Source organism: Corvus kubaryi, unplaced genomic scaffold (genome assembly GCF_017639235.1).
Source record: "Corvus kubaryi isolate FWS band 111438036 unplaced genomic scaffold, C.kubaryi_AGA036_p1.0 37396, whole genome shotgun sequence".
Taxonomy (NCBI): domain Eukaryota; kingdom Metazoa; phylum Chordata; class Aves; order Passeriformes; family Corvidae; genus Corvus; species Corvus kubaryi.
Window position 1 is genome coordinate 25411105 of NW_024581135.1, and position 22775 is coordinate 25433879.

At 38.7% G+C, this 22775-nt stretch overlaps 1 protein-coding gene across 6 annotated transcripts in view; it reads left to right on the plus strand.

The window, feature by feature from the left end:
* Positions 1–22775, plus strand: part of PARD3B (par-3 family cell polarity regulator beta) — a 402580-nt gene that overhangs the window by 132923 nt on the left and 246882 nt on the right. For 4 of the 6 annotated variants that reach the window (XM_042040921.1, XM_042040922.1, XM_042040923.1 and 1 more), the window contains exon 4: positions 3891–3997. The exons of 1 other annotated variant lie outside the window; for it this stretch is intronic. In XM_042040921.1, coding sequence (XP_041896855.1) covers positions 3891–3997 — 107 coding nt within the window. Of the gene's footprint in view, positions 1–3890; positions 3998–22775 lie in introns of those variants that run through there. One more of the 6 variants, XM_042040926.1, reaches the window with a different exon arrangement.

The window sequence follows — 22775 nt, forward strand, 5'->3', positions numbered from 1 at the left end:
GGGGGACCCCAGCAGGGGCAGCTGGAGCTCCACAGTTCCCCTGACCGTGTTCAGGTCCTGAATTCCAGACCTTGCATTATTTACCTGCAGTTGCACAATATTCTTGAACACATCACTTCTAGTTCATCAGGCCGTCCTAACCTCAGGTGCTGGTTTTTGAACTGCCAGAGGCCTTCAGTGAGGCAGAGCACACTCCTGTTCACGGTTATGTGTTAATGTCTGTGTACAGCTTTTTGGTGACATTTAAAGCAAAACAAACTAAGACAATCGGATTACATCTGGTATGGAGATGTTTTTCTTGCCATTGTGTTGATGAAAGTTTTCAGTTTTTAATTGTACACAAATGGCAGAACTCTCTCTTCTGTTTTTTTTTTCTTCCCTAATGCAACCAATTTAAATCTAAGTGTGGTTTCTACCATATGCTTGTTTCAACCATATTTGCAGTTTAGAAAAATATTTCCAAAATATAAGAGTTCAGGGAAAATACACTGTTAACCATGAGTCTTTGTAGATACTAATTTTTGAGGGTGATGCTAGCAAAAAGAAAAGATTGATCTACATTGATTGAAAATAAGTGATAGACTTTAAGTAAGGAAAACTGCTGGACTTTTTCCTCATCAGCTTTATCTAAGAGTGTGTATTTTGAATAAGGTTGACACATGTGCTTAGAAGGTGCTGTGGTACCATAATAAAAGGTACTCTGCAAATTTTTAAAGAAGGGGAAGTACACCCTGAAGTGATTGAGGTTAAAGGCTGTCATTATGAAAAAAATTTTTGAACATGTGTTTCAACTTTTGTCGTCTTCAAACTCCTGATGCAGTGCTGCAAGATGAGGATAACTATTTTTAAAAACTGAGTTCCTAAGTTTAAAATACAAAGTGCTACTCTGGCACGAAATAGTAGTGCTTATTAAAAAACATGTTTCTATGATCAGCTTGGTATGCAGGAAGGAGTTTCTCTCTCTCATCATTCAGGGAAAGATGGATTTTGTGTTTGAGCTTACATTGGTTGTTATAAATGTTCAGCACAAATGTAAGAGCGTGAGTAGAATGACATGGAAACACAGCATGTCTAAAGGAAAGCTGTAAGGAAAAAGGCAACATTCCGTTTCCTGACAGAAGAAAACAGATGACAGAATCTCTTAGGAAAGTGTGGGTGATTTTCTACAGCACGTCTGTAATAAACAGTATCACTGATGGTTGAAGAAGATGGGGATGAACGAGTTCAAGGTATGTATGGATAGTGGACATGGTCCAGCTCCTGAGTCAGGTTGAGGCCGGGGCTGTAGGATGTGGGGAGGTTTCTCTCTGTGACACAGTGCAAGGGAGCATGCTTGCTTTCAGGAGACCTGAGTGTGCAGTACAGAGGAGGCGGGGAAAGGCTGGGAAAAGAAAGGAGCCCGTGGGAGAGGTGCAGGCTGGAACACACCGAGCGGTGTCGAATGTGTTCTTAATGGCAGGCAACAGCCCAAGCCACAGAGGAGATGAGGGGAGATGGGGCAGATTTGTTAGCTCAGGGAGCTGCTAGAGAATTGCTGTCTTGTGAAAGGGAATAAGGGACTCTCCTGCAAAGGAGGGGCAGTACAGCTTCTTCTCAACTCTTTTATCCAGTCGTCCTGTTTGCTGTGAATTTTCTCCTATTAGAAAGCACATTTTGGTTCAGTTTATCTTTGTCTAATAAAAGGTTCATTTTGTGTTTTTGTGGTGTGTACATTTAAAACAATAAGGGCCAGAGGCACTGTTTTGTATAGTTTTAGCTAAAGACTACAGCTGACTTGTTTCACAGAGGTGTTATGACATATTTCTGTACAAGAAATCGTTACATGTCTGTAAAAACATTTAAAAAAATGAAAAAAATAGACTGTTTTTCTCTTCAAGTAAAAAATGATCTGTAGGACCCTAAAATTTACAACATACTGGGAGAAAAGAGAAAGCATTGTATACAATAGCCAAAAAGTCCAGTTGTTTTTCTGCAAGTAGAGAAGCATTCCAGATGAGCACAATAAATTTCATTGCCTCATGGCAATAAGCAAAAATTTGCAGGAATAAAAAGAAAGAAAATAGCTGCAAGGCAATCTTCCCAAACTGGAAAACAGTATTCTCTATAATCCTGCTGCTCCTGCAGACTTTGGTTTCAAAGTTTAGACAGTTGTAAATTTTGCTTCAGTTTCTCTGGAAAACACTGACAAAAAGCAAGTGAAAGGAGGTCTTCAGAACTGAGGATGGGGAATGTAGTAAAGAGAGGCATCTTAAAACAGTCAATACAGAGAGCAGCCAAGTGCTGAAATGGTGTTGTACAGGAGACATCTTTCCCCTGCTGTGTTGCTGCTGGAAGGCCCTGGAACAAACAGGGGTCTTGTCTCCCAGTAGTCAGTGTTGGGAGCCTTCATCTTTCCTTCAGCCAGAGGAATGAGAAAGAAATGAGGAGTTGGTTGTAGAAGACAGCTCAAGAAAAAAGGAGAAATCTAATTTCAGACTGTTGGCTTTGGGAGAAGGATGAGCTTGATATAAATGATTTTTATGAGTGGGGTCATTCATCCCCCTCTCTTCCCATCTTTGACCTCTTAAGTTGACTGTGGGGAATTTTTTATACCCTCTTTGAGTTACTGTGGAAAAAGGAGGACAGGAATGAGGAAAGGGGCTGGGATGATGGCTTCGAAGAATGTAAGGAACAGTCTGCTCAATGAGTTGAGCAAGTTTTACAAATAAAAGTATCAGTGCAAAGGGTTTTCAGTAGTTTCTCTGTACTGTTCATGTTTATGTCAAAAAGAGTTGGAGACTAAATAGTGTTGAATCACACAAAAATGTCTCAGCATCTGTTTTCAAACTGTTGTATTGAAGAGAGACAAAAAATTGGATACAGGCCACCAAAACTTTAGTCATACACAGAAAAATTTATTTTAAGGCATAAGTATTTATCTTAAAGAAGGGAGTAAACTTGTATTTAGCTTTTATACACCTTCTTACCAAATATGCCTAGAGGGGGAAACAAATTTCTCCTCAGCTTCATGTGAAGAACAAGAATATTTGAGTGGAGAGATTCGGTTCATTTTGACATATTGACACATTTGGAAAATCACACCAAATGGATACATTTGGTGATCAATCCCTTTCTACCTAACCTCCTTATAAAAAACTCCTGATAAATACCTCCTTATAAATACCTCCTGCATAGCTCCTGGTACAAAGATGATAATCACTTGGCAGAAAAAACAATATTCACCTTCTGATATTTAAGCATTCCCTTAATACTGGGACACAAATTTAAATCTTACTTTTGCTTTTCTTACTTGTTTCCTGCAGAAGTTAACATAGAAGGGAGTACCTGCATATAAAAACTTGCTCACCATGAGGAAGGGTTAAGGGCATTAGGTTATTCCAGCTATATTGACAAAGTTGTGCTGAAAGTGAGTGTGGCAGAGTCACTCCAGCTTTGTTAGCATCTAATGAGGAAACTGTTCCATGTTCAAACTTCTTTTTTAGATCTAATAATTTTGGCTGCCATCAGCCCCAGCCACTGTAATTAGTGTAATAACTAACAACTATAATCTTAATTTCATTCACTTGATGGTACATGTGGTCACAGATACATGCAACTAGTCATTTGTTTTTCTGAGGAGGTGCCTTTTCCTCCTGTTTGTCAGCAGTTTTTACCTAATTTAGGAGCTCATGGGTGGAGGTATAGAAGTGTTTAAAAATGTTATAATTTCTTTAGCTTAGTAAATCTGAAATGGTACAACCCTATCAAACCTAGTAATTTAACAGCTGGGTATTACCACAGATAAGCTTATATTTAAGCACTGCACACTTCTCTTACTTAACCACATGAGGAGCTTTCCCTTGTGCTAATTTAGCATCCTTGAACCTTTGCATTCTATTTTGTCTTGTTAGGCACACCGCTTCTGGTACGGAGGAGCAGTGATCCAGCTTTGGGCGTACCTGCTGACTTCCCAAGTGCTTCTCATCCCAGTGACCACGGTCTCAAGCATGTTGTGGCAGTAGGTGTCATGTAAATCACCCTTTTCTTAAGACCAAAACTTTTCTTACCTGTTGGTAGATAGTAGTTTTATAAGCTATATATGTATTTGGATCTATAACAAAATGCATCATACTAATTTTCTGTAAAGTAGAGAATTTCCTCTGGAAAAATAGTTATTTTAGATGATACAATCAATATACCCTGGTTCTGTTTTTTTTTAAATAAGAGATTTACATAAAGCTTGAGGGTGTCATAAGGCATTGGAATATGAACTGAACTTTCAGCAATTATTTGTTTGTTCAGTGTCATGTCCAGTTTACTATTTCTTCTTTGGTCTCGCACCATTTTTCACTTCCCTTATTTTCTGATGGCATTTCTGTCATCTTTGGTATCCTGCTGCTATCCTGTACAGTTTCTTCTTTATCTCACTTTTCTGTTTTACCTGACTGTTCCCTTTTGAGGACAAATTTGTTTTCAATGTCATTATTATTAAGTTTTATTGCAAAGCTACAATTAGTGAAGATGCAGTAACTCTTAATAATATGCTTTTGCAGGCTGTCTTTAGTCTTCTAAAAGTGATGCTCTCTTAGTCACACTTGGGCCACATGTTCTACTTTGCAGTTTTAAGACCTGAAACTTTGTGTGTGGGGAAGATGTTCCTACATTACTTACAAAACAATGAAATTCTTTAGAATCTCTGAATGTCAGCTGGGATACATAAGTGTCTCAAGCAGAATAGAGCTACTTTTTAGAGACTGCCTAGAAAGCTCTGGTGGGTCTAGTTCTGCACTACTTTAGACCACATGAAGGCTGGCTTAAATGGTGCTGCTGCTTTTATTTGCTTGTGATATTTGTGCCTTTTCCCCTTTAGCTTCTCTATACCACGTTGCAGTTCGCTCCCTGTCCCCAGCTGTGCAAAACAATATATTGCTGGTTTGTTTCAAAACAAAACAACACTCAGAAACCCTGAGTCTTAGTTTGGTGCAGGAGGGATGTTGCAGAGTAGATCACATCTAGTTTATAGCAAGGTTCCACAAATGGCTGTGTTGGCACATTAGGGAGTAGGGGGAGAGAGCTGGGGTTCAGCAACACATGCTGGAGGTGGGAACCTTTCAGCTGAAGGTGTGTTTAAGACCAAACTTCCAGTTAAGTTCATGTGAATAAAGGAAGTAAATACACAGTCAGTTTGCTTGCATGCAAAAGATGTTTATGGGTCTCAGACTAACACTCTAATCGTGAAGGCCAACAGAGGATTTTAGTTGACTGTTCATTGTTTCTCTTTGCATGGTCAAATGCATGTGCATCTAAATATCTTGTGTGCACCTTATTTTACAATGCCTTATGTTATTTGCCAAGTGGTGCAATTTTAAAAGTCTCGGTGACTCTCCAAGTACATTATGATGTTACAGGAGGCTGAATTTTGTCAAAGTTCTGCATCATTTGTCAGACCTGTTTGAGCTGAGAGGTTTTTCTTGATGTTTGCTGCAAGCATATTAATGAAATACTGACTTAGTCTGATAAGTGAAAGTACAAAGAAGAGTTCTTGGTTAACAGTGCAGATCTTAGACTCTTGGCAGAGTTAAGAAATGTATAAAGTGAGTATGTCAGTATGTAATGCTGACCTCTGGTAGTTTATAACCTGAAAATGGCAAAAAAAGGTGGAAAAACAAGTGAAATATGTTTCATTCCAGGGTGTGTGTTGAATGCTTTATAGACTATCAAGAAGAGAAAGATAGCATTTTGTTGAGTTGGGTTTTTTAATGTAATTTTAGTGGTGACAAGAGCATTTTATGCCATTACATGAAGATTGCAGTAATACTTGGAGGTTGAAACCTCACCATGCTTCACTGACTTGCATCAGTACAAAGGAATCCTCTAGGCCTAAAGGAATTATCTGTGTTAAAATACAGAGCATCCCTCCGTCAGCTGTAGGGGTGACAGTCAAAGCTGGACAGGTAGCAGGGGTGGAGAAGGATTTTTTTTTTTAATTTATCGTGTAAAGTGGAGTTGAGGGGGAGGCCCAGAAAGTTGAAAGTTGTGGTTTGGTGTTGTTTTTCTTTTTTGTGAAAGCAAAAATCTGTTACAGTAAAATGTTACACCAACTCTTATTTTTGCAATAGTACCGTTTCTAAAACTCTCGTCAATCATACTGAAATACGCTTTGGCGTAATGTTCTGGGAAACACAGAAAGCTTAAATAACATAGGTTAAATTAGGTACAGATTGTTTTAAAACATGCAGAAAAATCGATATCTGACAAATAAAAAAATATGGCACAAACAACTGAACATTGCGTTTTGAAAATAGCTGTAGTCTTTCATTCAAGTGTTAAAGCACTATTTAGAAAAAAATCATTTGTTCTGTACATTGCTGCTGAAAATTTAAAACTAAAACTGTATTTCTTTTGCCACAAACCAGAGTTTTTTTCACGTTCAACTGCTTCCTTGTAGTCACATACAAGTTAGAAAACCCAGAGCTGTTGGTAGATGAAACATTCTTCAATGCATGTAGTGAAAATTAAGTCAGTGCTTATGCCACAATTATCTTAGCAGTTATTTTGTAATTGAAACTGAATTTCATAATTAGCTGAGCAGTTTTGGCACGTCTGGTGTTTTGGTGTTTGGCACACATGGAACTGGCAGTCAGCTCTGTGTAGCAATACCTGTATGCTGGCTTGCATAGTGTGCACTGCTACACCAGTGCTTCATCAGATTTTTCAGAGGTGACTACCATGGGATTCTCTGAAGACAACGCTGATTTACCTCCTGGAAAGTGCAGTTCAGTTGTACAATGAGTAATGCATGAAATAAGACAGCAAACATGCAGTAGTACAAGAAAAGAACATTGCTATCCCATTCAAGTGAACTGGTTTAACTGATGAACCATTTGAGCTGTTCACAATATTTATGGCATCAAACAGAGCATGTGTTCCGTTTTTCAGATGTTGTCCCATTTGTTCAAAAGAAGATTTGATTTTTAATGCTGTATGATGACTACAAAAATAACAAAACCTTTTCTGAGTGACCAGGTAGTTTGAGGAGAATTTGAGCTATTCTTTCCTATTTTCTGTGACACATCTTAGCTGTAGTTTTAGCCCCAATTAACAAAATACTTCTAGATCAATCAAAAACCAATAGTGAAGTCCAGCATCTGTTCCCTCAGACTGGAAGTCATTTAACAGATGGTACAAAATTTGAGTTTCTTTTTTCATCCAAACTTCTCTTTCCTTATTGTGATAGCTGCCACTGAAAAATTTAGAGACAGTAATCAGGGAAAAATAGGGGTAACACACATCAGAATTTTTTATTGAGGAAAAAGTATTTGCTAATGAATTTTTTACTTTATTAAAGCTACTGTTTAGCTCTTCTGCCTAGTTAGGATTACAGAGCCCTGGCCAGGCTTTCAAAAGTGAAAGCTTCCTTCCCTAGATATCCAGAGAGGCCTTCAGGGATACAGAATTAGTTTAATGTACTTATGCACACCTATGGGTTGGGCAGAGAACTGATTGAGAGCAACCCTGCGGAAAAGGACTGGAGAGTTGTAATGACTGATGAAAAACTCTACATGAGCCAGCCAACATGCACTTGCAGCCCAGAAAGCCGCCTGAACCCTAGGCTGCAAAAAAAAGCGTGGCTTTTTTTGGTCAAGGAAGGGGGTTCTGCCTCTCTACTCTGTTCTTGTGAGACCCCACCTGGAGTGCTGTATCCAGCTCTGGGGTCCCCAGTACAGGAAGGACATGGACCTGTTGGAGTGAGTCCAGAGGAGGGCCATGAAGTTGGTAAGGGGTCTAGAGAACCCTCCCCTATGAAGACAGGCTGAGAAACCTGGGGCTGTTCAACCTGGAGAGGAGAAAGTTGTGTGGAGACCTCGTAGGGGCTTTCCAGTATCTGAAGGGGACCTGCAGGGAAGCCAGAGAGGGGCTCTTCATCAGGAACTGTAGTGACTGGACAAGGAATAATGGGTGCAAACTGAATGAGGGGAAATTTAGTTTAGATATGTGGAAGAAATTCTTTATGGTGAGGGTGGTGAGGCACTGGCACCAGTTGCCCAGAGAAGCTGTGGATGCCCATCCCTGGATGTGTTCAAGGCCAAGTTGGATGGGGCTCTGAGCATCCTGGTCTAGTGGGAGGTGTCCCTGCCCATATGAGGGGCATTGAGACTAGGCAATCTTTATGGTCCCTTCCAACCCAAGCCATTCTAGGATTCTCTGATTCTACTTCTCTAGGAAGTTCTGTGCCCATAGCTTTGCTATGGCAATTGTCAAGGGCTGGCCCAGCCGCTTTCAGGCTGCGACTGGCCTGGCTTCACAAAGTGGCTTTAGCAATGGGCATGTAGTCTTCAGCTGGAGATCTCCTCTGGAGCGAGGTCATGCAGTGTGATTGGGATGGCTGAAACCTTTCAGAAGAAACAAGCATTCTTGGGGCACTTAACTCTTGCTCAACGCTTGTCCCCAGTTTGCTGAGAGAAGCTGCAGTTTTGGATTCTCCTCACCAGCTCAGAAGTTCCTGACTGGATCCCTCTGCCCAACATGGTAAAGATGAGGTGCAGCAAGGCAGAAATTGTGTGGGTTTTTTTGGTTTGGTTTTAGGGAGCAGAATATGTTTTGCTGCTACTGCTCAGTCCGGTTCATTCAGGTAATAATTGCTAATGTATAATTATAACATCTGAACTTCCATTTCTGGAGCTGTAGCTTCTGCTAGTCTCTCTTGTTGCCCGGGGACAGACTTCCTCTATTATCATAAGATTTGATTTGTCATGAGTTTTAGACAGAGAATTGTGATCCTATTTGAATTGATGGGAATTTTGCATTAATTCTGGTGGGACTAAGGTTTCACCCTCTCTTGCTGGTTATTATTATTTTCTGCGTGACTTTCTTTTGTAGTTACATGTTTTCTGGACAAATACTTAGGTTGTCTTGGAATTAATCAATAGGACTGGCTGGTTAAATTGTATTTATCCATATTTAAAGATACAATGAGATGCTGGATCAATTGAAGAGCTCCTCCAGTGGCTCAATACAGTTTCAATTTTTGCCTAGATATGACTTGAAATTGACTGTCTTTTATGCATTGTGGACATGTAATTTGCAATTTTGAATAAGGTTACTATATAATTAGAACATTTTTATGTTTCAAGCTCTTGTTAAAAAGGGTCAAAACCCCCTCTGGTTCTTCTGGCTGCTAATTGTGCTTGTGGTGTATTAGCCTTCCTGATTAAGAGTCTGCGAATTAGCATAATGTCCACATGTGTAAGGATACAGCTTCATGATTTGTTCCTTTCTATATGATATTATATTCATATGTAAATGTAAAGATATGCTACAAATTCAGCTATGAGATAATCAGTAGAACTTACAAAATGCGTGAGTATTTTAGTATAAAAAAAACCCCAGAAATGTTAGTTCATCTAATCATGCTACATAAAAGTAGGGCAGGGCAGAAAAGGTCTTTTTTGGCACAGTGGTGGAATAATTCCGTAGAGTTTATAACTTGATTCAGCAGATTTCTGCTAAGACTTGAGTTAAGAGACTGCACTGCCATGAGGGTTGTATTGTCTGTCTGATTTTAGAAGATAGAACTTCTGTCCAGTATGTTTACTGGACTAGGTTGGATAGTTTTACTTTCTGGTCCTTTTGTATGTGTTCGAATTTCAATATGAAATTCTCCCGTAGTTATGTGATAGAATCATACAACAGTTTGGATTGGAACGGATCCTTTAAGGTCATCTGGTTTCATCCCTCCTACCATAAGCATGAATGTCTTCCACTAGATCAGGTTGCTCAGAGCCCCATCCAGCCTGACCTTGGATGTTTCCAGGGACAGGGCATCTGCCATCTCTCGGAGTAGCCTGTCCCAGCGTTTCATCACCTACTTTGTAAAAAACTTCTTCCTTATATCTAGTCTAAATCTACCCTCTTTTAGTTTAAAACCATTACCCCTTGTCCTATCACACCAGGCTCTACTAAAGTCTGTCCCCATCTTTCTTATAGGCCCTCTTTAAGTGCTGCAGGAGGTGCACTCTGAGAAGGAAACCAGATATTGGGAGAAACAGTATTCTTTCAGGAGCTAGCAGTGCTGGTGCACTTGTAATGCTTTAAATCCACACTTGTTGATGTAAAATAATCGGACATCAAAGTTGATTTGGAAATACATCTTAGATATTACCATGTGTGTTTGAGGGTAAAGGCAAGGCTGCTTCCCTGATGTGGTGTGGTCTCAGGCTGTCATTCAGAATAGCAAGGGTTTTAAATTCTGGAAGGCATTTACTTTTTCCTGGTAAAAGTTTTCCTATTAATAATTTAACTCTGGCTCTTGAAATACTGCAATGTGGAACTGAATGGAAGATCTGGGGAGATTTAAAAGGATTTTCTGTCATTCAGCTGGGGAGTTCCAAACAGTTGGAATTTTTTAAAAGGGAATTCTGATGTGGGTGAATCCATTTATAAAGCAACTACTGTGTGTCTGTTTATGCTGTGAAACATATATAGAACACTTCTAATCAGCACAGGAGCTTGTCAGTATATTGCTTTTGATGTCTGATTAGATGATCATAGGGACATCTGCAGTGAGTTAGTTTTGAAGTTGTTGGTGTGAGCACTGCAGGAACCAGAGCTGTGTGGCACTCTTACACCATGAAAACTGCTGCCCTTACAGAACATACTATAAATCCAACTATGCAGCGAGCTGAGTGCTGTCAAAATAACAAAAGCCATTCCTTCTCAATTCTTTCTGCTGTCTTTCAGCCCTGAACTGCTTTTTTTTTTCCCCTTCTTATACTGTGTGCTATGGCATTCTGCATCAAAAAGAAATTATTTTATATTGTAAAGGAAAAACTAAAAAATGTAAATTAAATGTTTGTCAGAATACTAAATTGTTCATCTGAAAATGGACAGAAGTGCCCTGTGGTAATTTCCTCTTTTGAGGGTGCAAAGCAGTATGTGTGTGTGTGTGTGGAGAATTGTATTCCTTGCACAGCCTGTGTGTCAGAAAAATTATATTGTTTTACCTGCATTGTTTGAAATGAGCAGTGGGTGTAATTTACATATTTTTATTTGAGCAGGATCAGTAGACTTTTTGTGATTTAGTGTAATAAGAGCTAATAATGAATGTTCTGTGATGTTGATATAGTATATAAATTATCAGTAAAAATGCTGTAATCAGTAGAAGTTATTTGTTGTTAACAGGTTGTTTCCAATGCGAGGAGTACTGGCATTCCACTGACTATTCATGAAAGAAAGTATCTCTAATGAAAACCATCAAAGCCCTTCATCGTTCTTATATTAGTAGGGGTTTGGGTTTTGTTTCCTCTTTAAAATGAATTTTGGGCCTTGGCTGTAATTTTGAAAATACTTTATTGTTTATACACCTATCTCCTTTATCCTCTGCTTTGTGTAGTCAGGTAGATGAGCTTGTAGGTGATCCAAGATGGCTGAGAGACTAAAACTATTTGTTTTCCTATGTGGCCTGTCTTACAGGGAATGTGGAAAAATTAAAGGGTGGAAATAAGAATTGTTGACAAAAAAAGGGAAAAAAGGTCATGCTGTCAATGCTGTTGACACATACTCATCTCTATAGCCACATCTTTGGGGTCCTACAAAATACTGTCATTCCATCTGGAACAGCTTTTAGCAGGCAGCTTATGCAACAGGCTCATGGTGCTGAAATTGGAATGAAACATTAGCAAGTTACTTCTATGTCTGACAGTCAAAAGTGGAAGATGACAGTCAACATGGCTCATGCATATCATTTACTGTCAAGCTCTGGAAACATATAGCTAAAATAAAATAGGTTCTCAGTCAGGGTCCTACTGAAATGCCTGCTAGTAAGTAACTTTTTCCGTAAATGTAGCAATTGAATGGACAACTAGGAATAATGGCAGAGATCTTTGACACTTACCTAGATGCAAGTTTTGGATTTTTTAATATGTTATCTTGCAGGGCACTGTTGTAAGACGTTCTACTCTGGTTAATATTTGTGTTTCTCCAAAAGTCAGATGTGTGGCTTTGTTTCTCTTACAGGATTGACAGTTATTCACACTCCAAGGAGAGGGGATTTTTTTTAAATTTTATTTTGTTAGGTGAGGCCTTTTCACCAGTAAATTAGCCAACTTGTTGGAGACACTTTAATCTGGAGATTTATTCTTCTATGTAGCTGGTGTCTCAGCTAATCTGGATTTACAGGTTTTTGAGTTGTAATAATAATACTATAGGTCTCTTTGAAACTTGCACATTCTGTTAGATTTTTTTTTTTTATGACAGCAGGTCCTGATTTTACTCCATGCCTATGAAACAATTTCTGACATTGACAACTGGAATGAGAGGAGGAATATTTTAGTGCTTCTGTAAACTGTGTGCTTTTGCTGTCACAGGTGTTCTGACATGTTGGAGTTAGGACTAATAAACTAAGATCAGTGTGAATATAGACTAAAATAGTAAGGGTGTGTCAGAGAGCTTCAGGATTTTGAACGAACATCCCACCTTTGATTTTTGTCAGTAATTGCAATGATTGCTTCTGGCCTCTAATGTGACCTTTTGTTGTAACATCAGCAGTATAACTTCCCTGTAAGAAATAAACAATATAGTAAATATGCAAATCTTCAGTTAAAAGGAAGTGATTAGGCTGTAGAATAACTGTGTTGATGCAAGAGCAAATTGTTGTCACTATCTCTCTGTACTATAAGGGACAACAATCAGCAGTTTGTGAGGCATCCTGGTATTCAAAGATGGACATACCTGTGGTCTCACTGGGCACAGTTGTTCTTATGACATATTTCAGATCCTAAGAACCGTATTTGCCAGTTCAAAGTGTTACACATTCCAAGCAGTATTGTAAGGGGAAAAAAATGCCCCCCAGAGAGACCTTATAGGAACAGTTGTTCCTGTAAGATTTTTGGTGGGGGGGTTTTTCTCAACAGAGTAGTGGCTTGTGCTTTTTTTTTTTCTTAATTAATTGTGTGCTTTGAAGTACTAGAAACAGTAAGCTTTGCCTTTAATTCATCTTGATTTAAACCCTGATTTAATATAGGTTTCAGTATGGATCCTCAAGCTCCCCTCTAAGATTCAAGTAAAAAGCTTCCTTTTTGTGTCAGTCCCGAGGGATGCTATAATACCCTCTTCCATGTATTTGAACCGTACCATGTAATGTGACTGCACTGAAGCATCTTGTGGTATCTTTGAGAGCATATCATGGTATCTTAAAGTTAGAATTACTGTGTTGGTATTTTTGCTGTTGTCTATTTAGCAGCTGTCTTAGAGTGACATGAACTTGGACCCAGAATGAAAGAGCTGCTGTTTCTTGTAGCATGCTTGCTCCATTGATCTGATAGGGTGCATCTGAGATGATTGCACGTTTAACACCTGTGGAGATAAATTGGCTGCCTCCTTTTTCTTTCCTCTGCTTTTTGGAATTACCAAGTACAATCAAGTTCATAGTACATCTGTCAGCTTTACAGAAACAAAAGGAACCCCCTTCTTTTCACCTGGCGTCATGCCAGTCAAAGAATATGTGAAGGTTCCTCAGATGTGGCGTTCACTTCCGCCCCCACCCCTCCCTTTCTTTTATGATCTGCATACATTTTTCTGTCCTTCAAACAACAGAATGAGAATCAAACAGAAGTACATTGTTTTGGAGTAAAGATAGTTCTGCAAGCAGCACTACTGAGCAAGGGCCAGTTAGTGTTTGTTGTCTCATCTTTTTACACTTTCCATAAAAGCCCAAATGAATTCTCTTTCAGAATATGCAGAAGAGGCATATTCCAAGGGGAATTCTGTAAAACACTTCTATGAGAAATTGTGAGCATGATAAAATGAGGAGAGGCTGGGGAACAAAACCAGATTAAATGGATTTTAAGTCACTAAAAAAAAATCTCTTTATCAGCAGGTAGAATGCTATCCCCTTCAATTTGATTTTAAAAGATGTAGCCAAAACACAGATGTTTCATCTTCAAAATAAATAAATCAGTCAAGGCTGTGAAATACCACAGTTCTTACTGACAAATGTGTTTGTTGCTCAGAAGTTTCTGTCATGGTATTCTTTTCAGCCAAAGAACATAGTCTTAACTGTATATTTGGTGTAAAAGAATATAGGAACATTTTCCTCAGATCTTTTTAGCATTTGCCATAGTTGCCTAGGTATCACATATTGCTGTGTGCTTCTGCAAAGCTTTGGGGTTTTTTAGTTAATGGTATTGGTGAAAATTCTGTGGCACAAAGACCAGCTGTGACATCAGTGTGGCTGATGTATGAATGTATCCTTATTTCCTTCGTGCAAAGTATGTGCCACCTTGGATGTTTTGGAATTTTTGAGAGTGAATTCAGTAATGTTGTATATTTGAGGGAAGATATTCTACAAAAGGTACCTGGAAAATGTTGGTGACTGAGGTGGTCTGCTGTATAGTAGTAAGAACACCTAGAATTGGGATGTTTTGCTCCTTGTGGAAAAAATGCAAAATTCTTAATTGTAAGTCCTCATGTTCCTTCCGAGGAGGTTCAGGGGATTAGAGACAGAATGGGCTAGAGAAGTTTTTACACAATATTTTTATTATTTACTAATTGTACTGTAAATTTCTAAATAGCAGAATTAACTTGGGGTAAAAGAAGTCAGTTCCACTTCAGTCTTCAGACCACTCTGTCTGTCTTTGGCTTGGTAAGCCTGGGAAAATGCTCCATCCTATCATCAGAAGAGAAGGGAAATTGGATTGCTGTTCATAGGCAAGTCCATACATTGGTAACAGGATGGTACGAGATGGGTGCTGTCTTATGGTCAAATTGATAGTCTAGTTAGTACACAAAAGAGAATTTATGGTGTATGCTTTTTCTCTTTGAAGCACTTCAGAACACAGCAAGAAACTGTCAACAAAAGAAATACTGCTGGATTAGGGATTACCATGTTAATGATAACAAAGCAATCCTTGAGTTTACAAAACACTGAACCTGATGATTGCTTAATGCCCAGCTGTGGTTTTCTGCCTTTTTACCTTTCATTGACTACTATGTGTGTAGTTGTCACTTTCAAAAGGCTGTTTTGAGAGGTGTGTTGATAACTTTATTGTGTTAATGTCATCAGTTACACAAACACTGATATTACCACGTAAAGTTATTTCATTAGAACCAGATGCATGCACTCATAAATACAATGATATTTTTTAAAATTATGTTGGCAGTATGCCAAAAATTATAAGACTTTTGGGAAGTTAATCTGCTGCCAATTACGTGCATTTATAATACTACACAAGTGTCTAAAACATCAAATTATTGATGTTAGTTCTGTTAAAATTACTTTTATAGTAATCAGACTTTGAGCATCTGATGTGTTGGTTCCATATTAAGGTGAGGAATAACACGCAGATTCTAGGTTTATAGTGATTTAAATTCTCTTGAAATCATCCAACATTTAAAATTTATTACTTATCATTCTCTATTCATATGAATATGATGTTGACTTCATAAATACTTCTTTATTATTTGTTTAATAAGTAAGGTTACTTCAGGTCTAGCTTTCTCTTCCATTGCTGCTAGTATTTTGTTCTGTAGCAACCAAACATGCACATTTGAGCTGGTTGGCAGCTCTCTTTAGTCTGTACAGCAAAAACCAAGTGAGAAAATACTCCTTGGTGTGATATATGCAGTTTATAACAGGTTTATTTTTCTTTTTAAGTAGTTAAAATAATCTAAGATTTTCATGAACATGTATTAAGTTAAAAGGTACACATTAAAATTGGAAAGCAAGTTCATAGCTTTCACCAGCTCTTTAAGGAAAAAAAAGTAATTTTCAAGCAGAAGACAGAAAAATCTCTTTGCCTGTTGGGAGAGCCTGCTGGAAGCTTCTTTTAGCATGAAGGCATGTCTTTGGGAAGGCAATATAAAGTAATGCTACCCACTAATGCTGTACATGCATATGCAGCATATATATTCATGTGATGCCCTTTGCCAAGAATGTATTTTGAGAGAATTGAATTTGTGCCTGAGGTACATTGTTGTGAAAAGAATAGGAACTAGATCAATATATTGCAGTTCACGGGTAATGAAAGGATGTCTGTGCAAGGAGTCTGACAATACAGCTCACTGGAGAGTAAAACTTTTATTTTCCAGCAACACCGAAATTTGAGAAGGGCCTGGCTACCTGGGTGCACCTGCCACAGATCTTGATTGGTACTGTTGGGATCAGCCCCTTGACCCTCTGTAGCCTTCCTCTTAACTAGGAACACATTTACTAACGTGTTTGTCCTGCCGTGACTTTGAGCTTTATTGAACTGGGGAGCTGGGGATGGAGCTGGCAGATTTGGTGTGTCCTCCTGTGTGCTGGGCAGGTCCCCCTGCCCTGTTCCTGCAGAGGCCCAGGGTGAGTGCAGACAGGCTGGCTCAGCCTCAACTCTGTGCAGCTGCTGCCCAGCCTTGGCTCCCACCTTCCGGGCCTCTGGCCTGGCTGGATCACCTGCGGGTGGATTGGTGGGATTGCCCTGTGGGGTTCCCACTGCCAGGGTGGTTTCCTGCCTTCCTACCCAGCCAGTGATGGGCCACAGCTGGGGGGATGTCCCTTGCAGACTCAGCTTTATTCTGGGCTGTAGGTTTTTTTTAATTTGGACTTTAAGTAGCTCCAAGTCAAATAAGAAGTGCTAGCCAACAGAATTGTGGGGATTCATATTGATAATTTTCCCTTGCTTTTGGGGTCAGACCTGGCTGTACGTTGCAACTGGGGAACAGGAGACTCCTATTGAGGAAGACAAATTGTTTCAGGAGTGTTCATCCCCCAGTCTAATATATTTTTCCTACTGGAGATAGCACTTCTGGGTTCATTATAGCTTACTCTCACAAGTCGTCATTTCTGTCTCAAGGCTGTTGTGCTTTCCAATGTAAAGCAAATTGATGCTGGCACATTTTTTCTATTTTAATTTTACAAAGTTGTCACACTGAAACTGTGCCTCATATTGGAAGTGCTTTGAAGTGAAGAGATAAACAAAGAGCTAAAATAAAATTAAAAAGGAGTATGAACAACATTTCATCTTGGTTTGTCTTTTTTAAAAATAAGCTGAATGGATTTAGTAGCCTTGTGCCGCTGTAGTAAGTCTGCAAACATTAGCAGATCAATCTAAATTGAGTTAGTGTATATGCAGTAAGCAGAAACAGGTGAAAATTAGGTTATCTGTGCCCAACTCTTTCTTTTTGCTATGAACAGTGAGATATAAACTAGTTTTTAGACGTGATTAGGTTTTGTTTATTTTCAGAGAGGGGCAGAGGCAGAATGGGTGCTGTATCTACCATAGTTATTAAACCAAGAAACTATATAAAAGTCACTAGCTCAGTTTTGACATTTGCAGGTAAAGGTAGAAAGCCCTCCTATAAATAAATCAGAAGTGAATCCAGGAGGAAAACCAGCAGTAATCTTTGGTACATTTCAGTTTTATCTCTGAAACACAAAAGCCATGAATTTTCTGTCCTTTCACTAAAAAAACCCACCCAAAAAAGTAATTGTCTTTGTCAGTGTCAGAAATGCCAACCAATTTATAATTTGAAGTATGGTGTATATAACTTCATTCTTTTTGGTTTGTTGACTCCCAAAAATTTTCCAGTGAAGGCGTATCTTATGCTAGATCTTCACAGTTTCTTTTTATGACTTTCTAAAAGTAGTCAAGGAATTTAGAGGTCTGTTGACCACAAGTTGAAGTCATTGTCTGCTGCAATAAAACAAAAAATGCCAGTGCTCTTACTGTTACAATTCTTGGGTGCACAGTTACCATTAATCTTTGATTTAAAAGGGAATGACAAGTCTTTGTCCCTAGACCTGCTTTGAAATCATGTAACGTGTAACAGCTTTTACATCCCTATAGAAGCCTTTTATCCACATTAATGCACCTGTCCTTACTGGTGAGAAGCAGCAATTGCACAAGCATGATTTCTCCACAGTGGCAGGGTGAGGTCCTTTCCCAACACCACAGTCTCACCTATGCAATAGTGGCTTGTATTCCCCTTTCCCAGTAGAAAGGTGGTTGCCATTCAGCATCATCACCAGTGCAGGATACAGGTAAAGATCTGGGAGACACAGCTGTGGGCTTCTACTTTGAAACTACTGGCTCTTAGAACCCAGCATTTCTTTTTCAAGCTGTATCTTATCTGTGTCCTGAACTGTGTTGTAGGGCTCTAAAAATCAATCCAGGTGCAGAACTAGAAATCCAGTCTTGTCTTTTCCACTAGTTTGAAGTCATGAGGCTCATGAGCAGTAGTCTTCACCCACTCTTATCTAAAAACTTCTGCGGCTGTTCAGCCTGGATGCTAAAGAATCAAAGGATCCTCTTACAAGACCACAGCTAATGTTTTCTTTGACAGAGGTTCTCTGTCACTCATGTTTACCAGATAATAAAAGTTAGCTAGGTCACAAGATACTAAAAATTTCAAGAATCATTCCGCAGTGCTGTTTGCCAAACCCCTTTGAAATGTTGGTAGCCTTTCCTGTTGCCATGGGATTTGTCAGAAGAGCATTTTGCTGTGAGGTTTTCTGGCATTCAGCATCATTGGTGATCAAATGTGTCTATTTTGCCTTCAAGAGAATTGTGAGGAGGAACAGGATTTACTCTGAAGTGTTCTGTTTCTGTCAGACCAAACTTCAAGGTCTACTGCTGTTTCTGTGTCATCTCTCACTTCAAAGGTATCTGCCCTTTGACTTTTAAGTTGAGCTGTTGTTGTTGGGGCCCCTTTGGGTTGCCTGAGGCTATCAGATGTCCAAATAGCCATAACAACAGAAATAATATTTGCTTTCATATGCTAAACCGTTCCTGTTTGATTGTTACCAGTATGTAAGACAGTTCAGGCTTAAGGAAAAAAAACAAACAAAAGCAAACTGTTCAAACTTTATTTCAGTTTGCACTCAGCTCCCTCAAACCTTACATTTGTGTTTTCCAGACTTGATGGTTCCTGTAGATGTTGGATACAGCCATGGGGATACTTGCACAAAGGAAACAAACTAATTTTTAGTCCAGATCAAGTATAATTATACCAAAAGTGTTCTGGTTGGGTTCCTGTTTTAAGTTCCAATGAATGTTCACTGACTTGTCTCTACTGAAATTTGTAACCATTTAAACAGAAAAGGGTTATTTGCTGGAAGAGGATACAGAAAGCAAACAGAAAGCCTTATCTCTATCCTCTTAGAACCTGGCCTCCTTCTGTGCTCACGACACTGTGCTGTAGGCAGTTCATGCTTGAGGAAACCGTTCAGACTAGTTTCTGAGCTGGAGTTCAGCTCCCCAGGCCCCTGTATTTGTGATCTCCAGGCTTGATCACTTCATTACCATTGTACAGGAGTGAATGTAAGTTGCAGAAGCTCTGAGTAGCTTAAAATGCAGCAGTGCATCAGTTTAGCAACACAGGTCAGTATTACCCTGTTATTTCAGTGTTTTGTTTCATGTATCCAGTAGTTCCTATTAAAATATTAAACCTAATTCACAGTGCTTTTTTTTTTTTTTGGTTGAAATTTAAAGCCCTGCATGAGATTATGCACAGACACTTGAAAAAATGCCATTCCCTCCATGGTCTTCTTTTCTACTGGGGGCAACTTTTGTCTAAGATGTATTGCACTTGCCTGCAGGATGTATCAGCTCCTGGACTATTAAGCTCATTTTCAGAAGAAAGCAGTGAATGCTTCCTTCGGTTGCTTTTGAATTTGGTAAAGTTCATCTCTGAATGAGAGGCTTTTCTTTAGGAAGTCTACCTTGTTCTTTCCTTCACAAAGTAACTCATTGAAGCTATTTCTTTCTACCTTTTCTTTCTAGAAGAAAAGGTAATGTCTTTACTTGTGAGTACCCAGAATGCATTGCAGTGATGTGGAGCCGTTAAATATGCAGATGAGTAGTGCTCAATATAAGAAAAATGCAAGCAAACTCTTGTAGCTTACAGTGCTTTGGGTTATTACAATGCAATTACAAAATCTTCAGAAAAAAAGCTTTGCTTTTCTATGTGATAGCAGAAGAAACTCCACTGTACAAAATGCCTTTAAATTTGTTTTTCTAAATAGTAAATTTTGATGAACTTGACATAGGTAGTAGGAGTGAGACAAATAAAAAAATCTATAAACCACAACCCACACCCTTACCCCCAGCATGCTGCCAGTCTCTCAGCATTTCTGGTTGTGAAGTATTTTTAATTACCATCTGACCTGGATAATTAACATTGAATTTCTTCATAAGTAATAGTATTTTAAACATTTCACTGCTAAATAAAACAGTACTGTGCTTTGTATCCAAGCATATTGTACTGAAGTGTTAAAGCTTAAATAATTCACATATATAAAAACTTTGTTAACTTTTCAGGCCACTCAAATTTTCTGTCAACACAAGTTTCTTAAAATTAAGGGAATTGTAAGTTAAGGAGATACTCGTGTTTAGATCAATCTGGCTTCACATGTCTTAGCTGAGAAGCCTCATGAAGAACTGAGGTGACTGAACCTTGTCACTCGTGCATCTGTCACATTCCTCACTTTGTCTCGATTGACCTTGGCCCTCTCAGGTAGCCAGACTAGATTTATTCTGCTATTCAGTGCCATACTTTTGGTTTCCAAGTTCTGAGGAACTGGGAACAAGGGAACTTTTTTGTCTCAGAGTGTAGTTTTTTTGTGTTTCTGATACTATCTTGAGCATCTTGTGTGGAGAGGTTAGGAAATGCCCCACAAAGGCATGCAAGGACACAGGTTAGCTATTTCCCTCCACTTTGTGGCAAGCACTTACATACTAAATATGTCTCCGTGACATTTTGTTTCTAGGAAATAATTGATACAATTGATGATGTTTATTTTAAAATAGGAATAAACAAAAGTTGGGAATTTTGCTGGAAGGCCTTTTTATTACCAGCACTTCTCTTGGTACACCTTCCCTGTATTTTTCTCCAAAGCAAAGAAACAGGCACTGAATTGAAACAGTACGTTTATCCAGAAGCACATGCAAAAAATAGGACAGCTGGTAACTCCTGCTGCTTTCTGTCTTTTGGAGAGTTACTCATTTGTCCATGTCACCTGTTGTGCTCACGTAAGCAACAGCAATGTGTTCTCTGACCTTTGTTCTTGCAATTAGGGATGCTGCTATTAGTCAACAACTATAGTGCAATTAAGTCCACCTGTAACCTTAAAAAAGCTGTTTCTGGTGATAACTTTTTAGTCTGAAATTGAAGTTACCCATGGGATTTTGTTTGCTTGTTCTCTTCAAATAATTAAAAAAAAAAAAAAAGTGGTTGTGAGAGTCCCCATCATAATCTGATCAGTAGGTACAACTGTGCTCATTAAAATGTCCTGAGCTTAATTCATCTATAAGGTCTTATAATTGCTGTTCTATTTTATTCCCAGCAAATATGCTGTTATATCTCTGCTTAAGATATTTTGTTCACCCAGCTTCCTTTCAATTGTGTGATAAATCCTGTCTTCTTACACTGCAATTTTTAGTGCTGTCAAGTTATTTACTAACCAGTGCTGTTATTTCAAGATGTAGTTAGTAATTAACATGGAACCAGATCATTTTATGAAAGGTTATTTTATGATGACTTTTAAAAACCCTAGGAGATGTTGAAAATACCATTATGCTTCATAAGGATTTATTGGAAATAACAATATACTCTCAGGTGTTCTGTCTCAAGTCTAAATTGCCTGCTAGGTTTAAGATAAGCCAGTGATAGTAATGTCTTGGCTCACAGGAGTCAATTCAGGTTTATTAATAATATTCACTCATAAATTCAGGATAACACTGTGCCTGTGCTTTCAGATCCTAAAACAAGGGTTTGTATACAGTTCAGCAGAATTAAAATGCTGCACAGTTGCCTTAATTTCCATTGAGAATTGGGATTGAGATCAAGGGGTTTATGTAGGACAGCATGTTTTCTCCCATTTGGATGCAGGCAACTCAATTCTTTGAAGAGATTCAGACAACATTTTAACTCTTATTTTCTTTCTTGGTGCTCTGTAGGTTAAGATGTTCTCATGGTCCCTTACAAAAATCTTCAGAATAGATGGCTTGTTTTTTCTCTGACAAATTCTTTTTTAGAATTTGGTTTAAAGTGTGCCTACAGAGAAATTAGGAGTATGTCTAGTATAGGGCTTGCCTGTCAAAGAGAAGCCTGGCAAGACTAATTTGTGTTGTATTTTTCTTAGGCCATCATGTATTTTCCTTGCCACAGTGCTGAGGAGGTTTTGTTGAGAATGAAGATGGGCAGTTTGGTTTGTAGAATGCCCAGAGCCAAGGAGAGGATCTTTTAAAGAGAATTCCTTCCTGTATTGAGATATGTTGGAAGACCTCCATACTATCCTTGTGACCAGATAAGATTTATGGAAGAACTTCATCTGCAACTCTATCATTCACATACACACACACACAAATGTATTTTTATATATGTACATGTAAATGTTAAAAGTTTCTTTTGAGACTTTAACATCTCTAAACATATGGAACAAATGGTTAAATATAAAGATGTCTGCAGGACAATACTCATACTGTTAGTCACTGATTCAGTAAGTCGCTTAGACTGGAGGAAAACTGGTAAGTTTTAAATAAACTCATTGCGTGAATCTTTCGAAAAGTAAATAAATTTGCAGCCCACAAAGTAAAGGAGGAATACTTAACTCCCTGCAGGAATGAAAGTGCCTTTGATCTAAACAGGCAATATAATTCTTAGTACCTTGTATTCAAGGGCTGCTTTCCAAGCTGAGGAAGCTCTACGCTAATCACAGACTGTGGTTCCCTGGGACATTGTGGAAGCATCTTGGGAAAATACTGGATGAGTGGATCAGTGTTCAGGTCCTTGGCATGCTCTAAATTGGGTCTCTCACATGG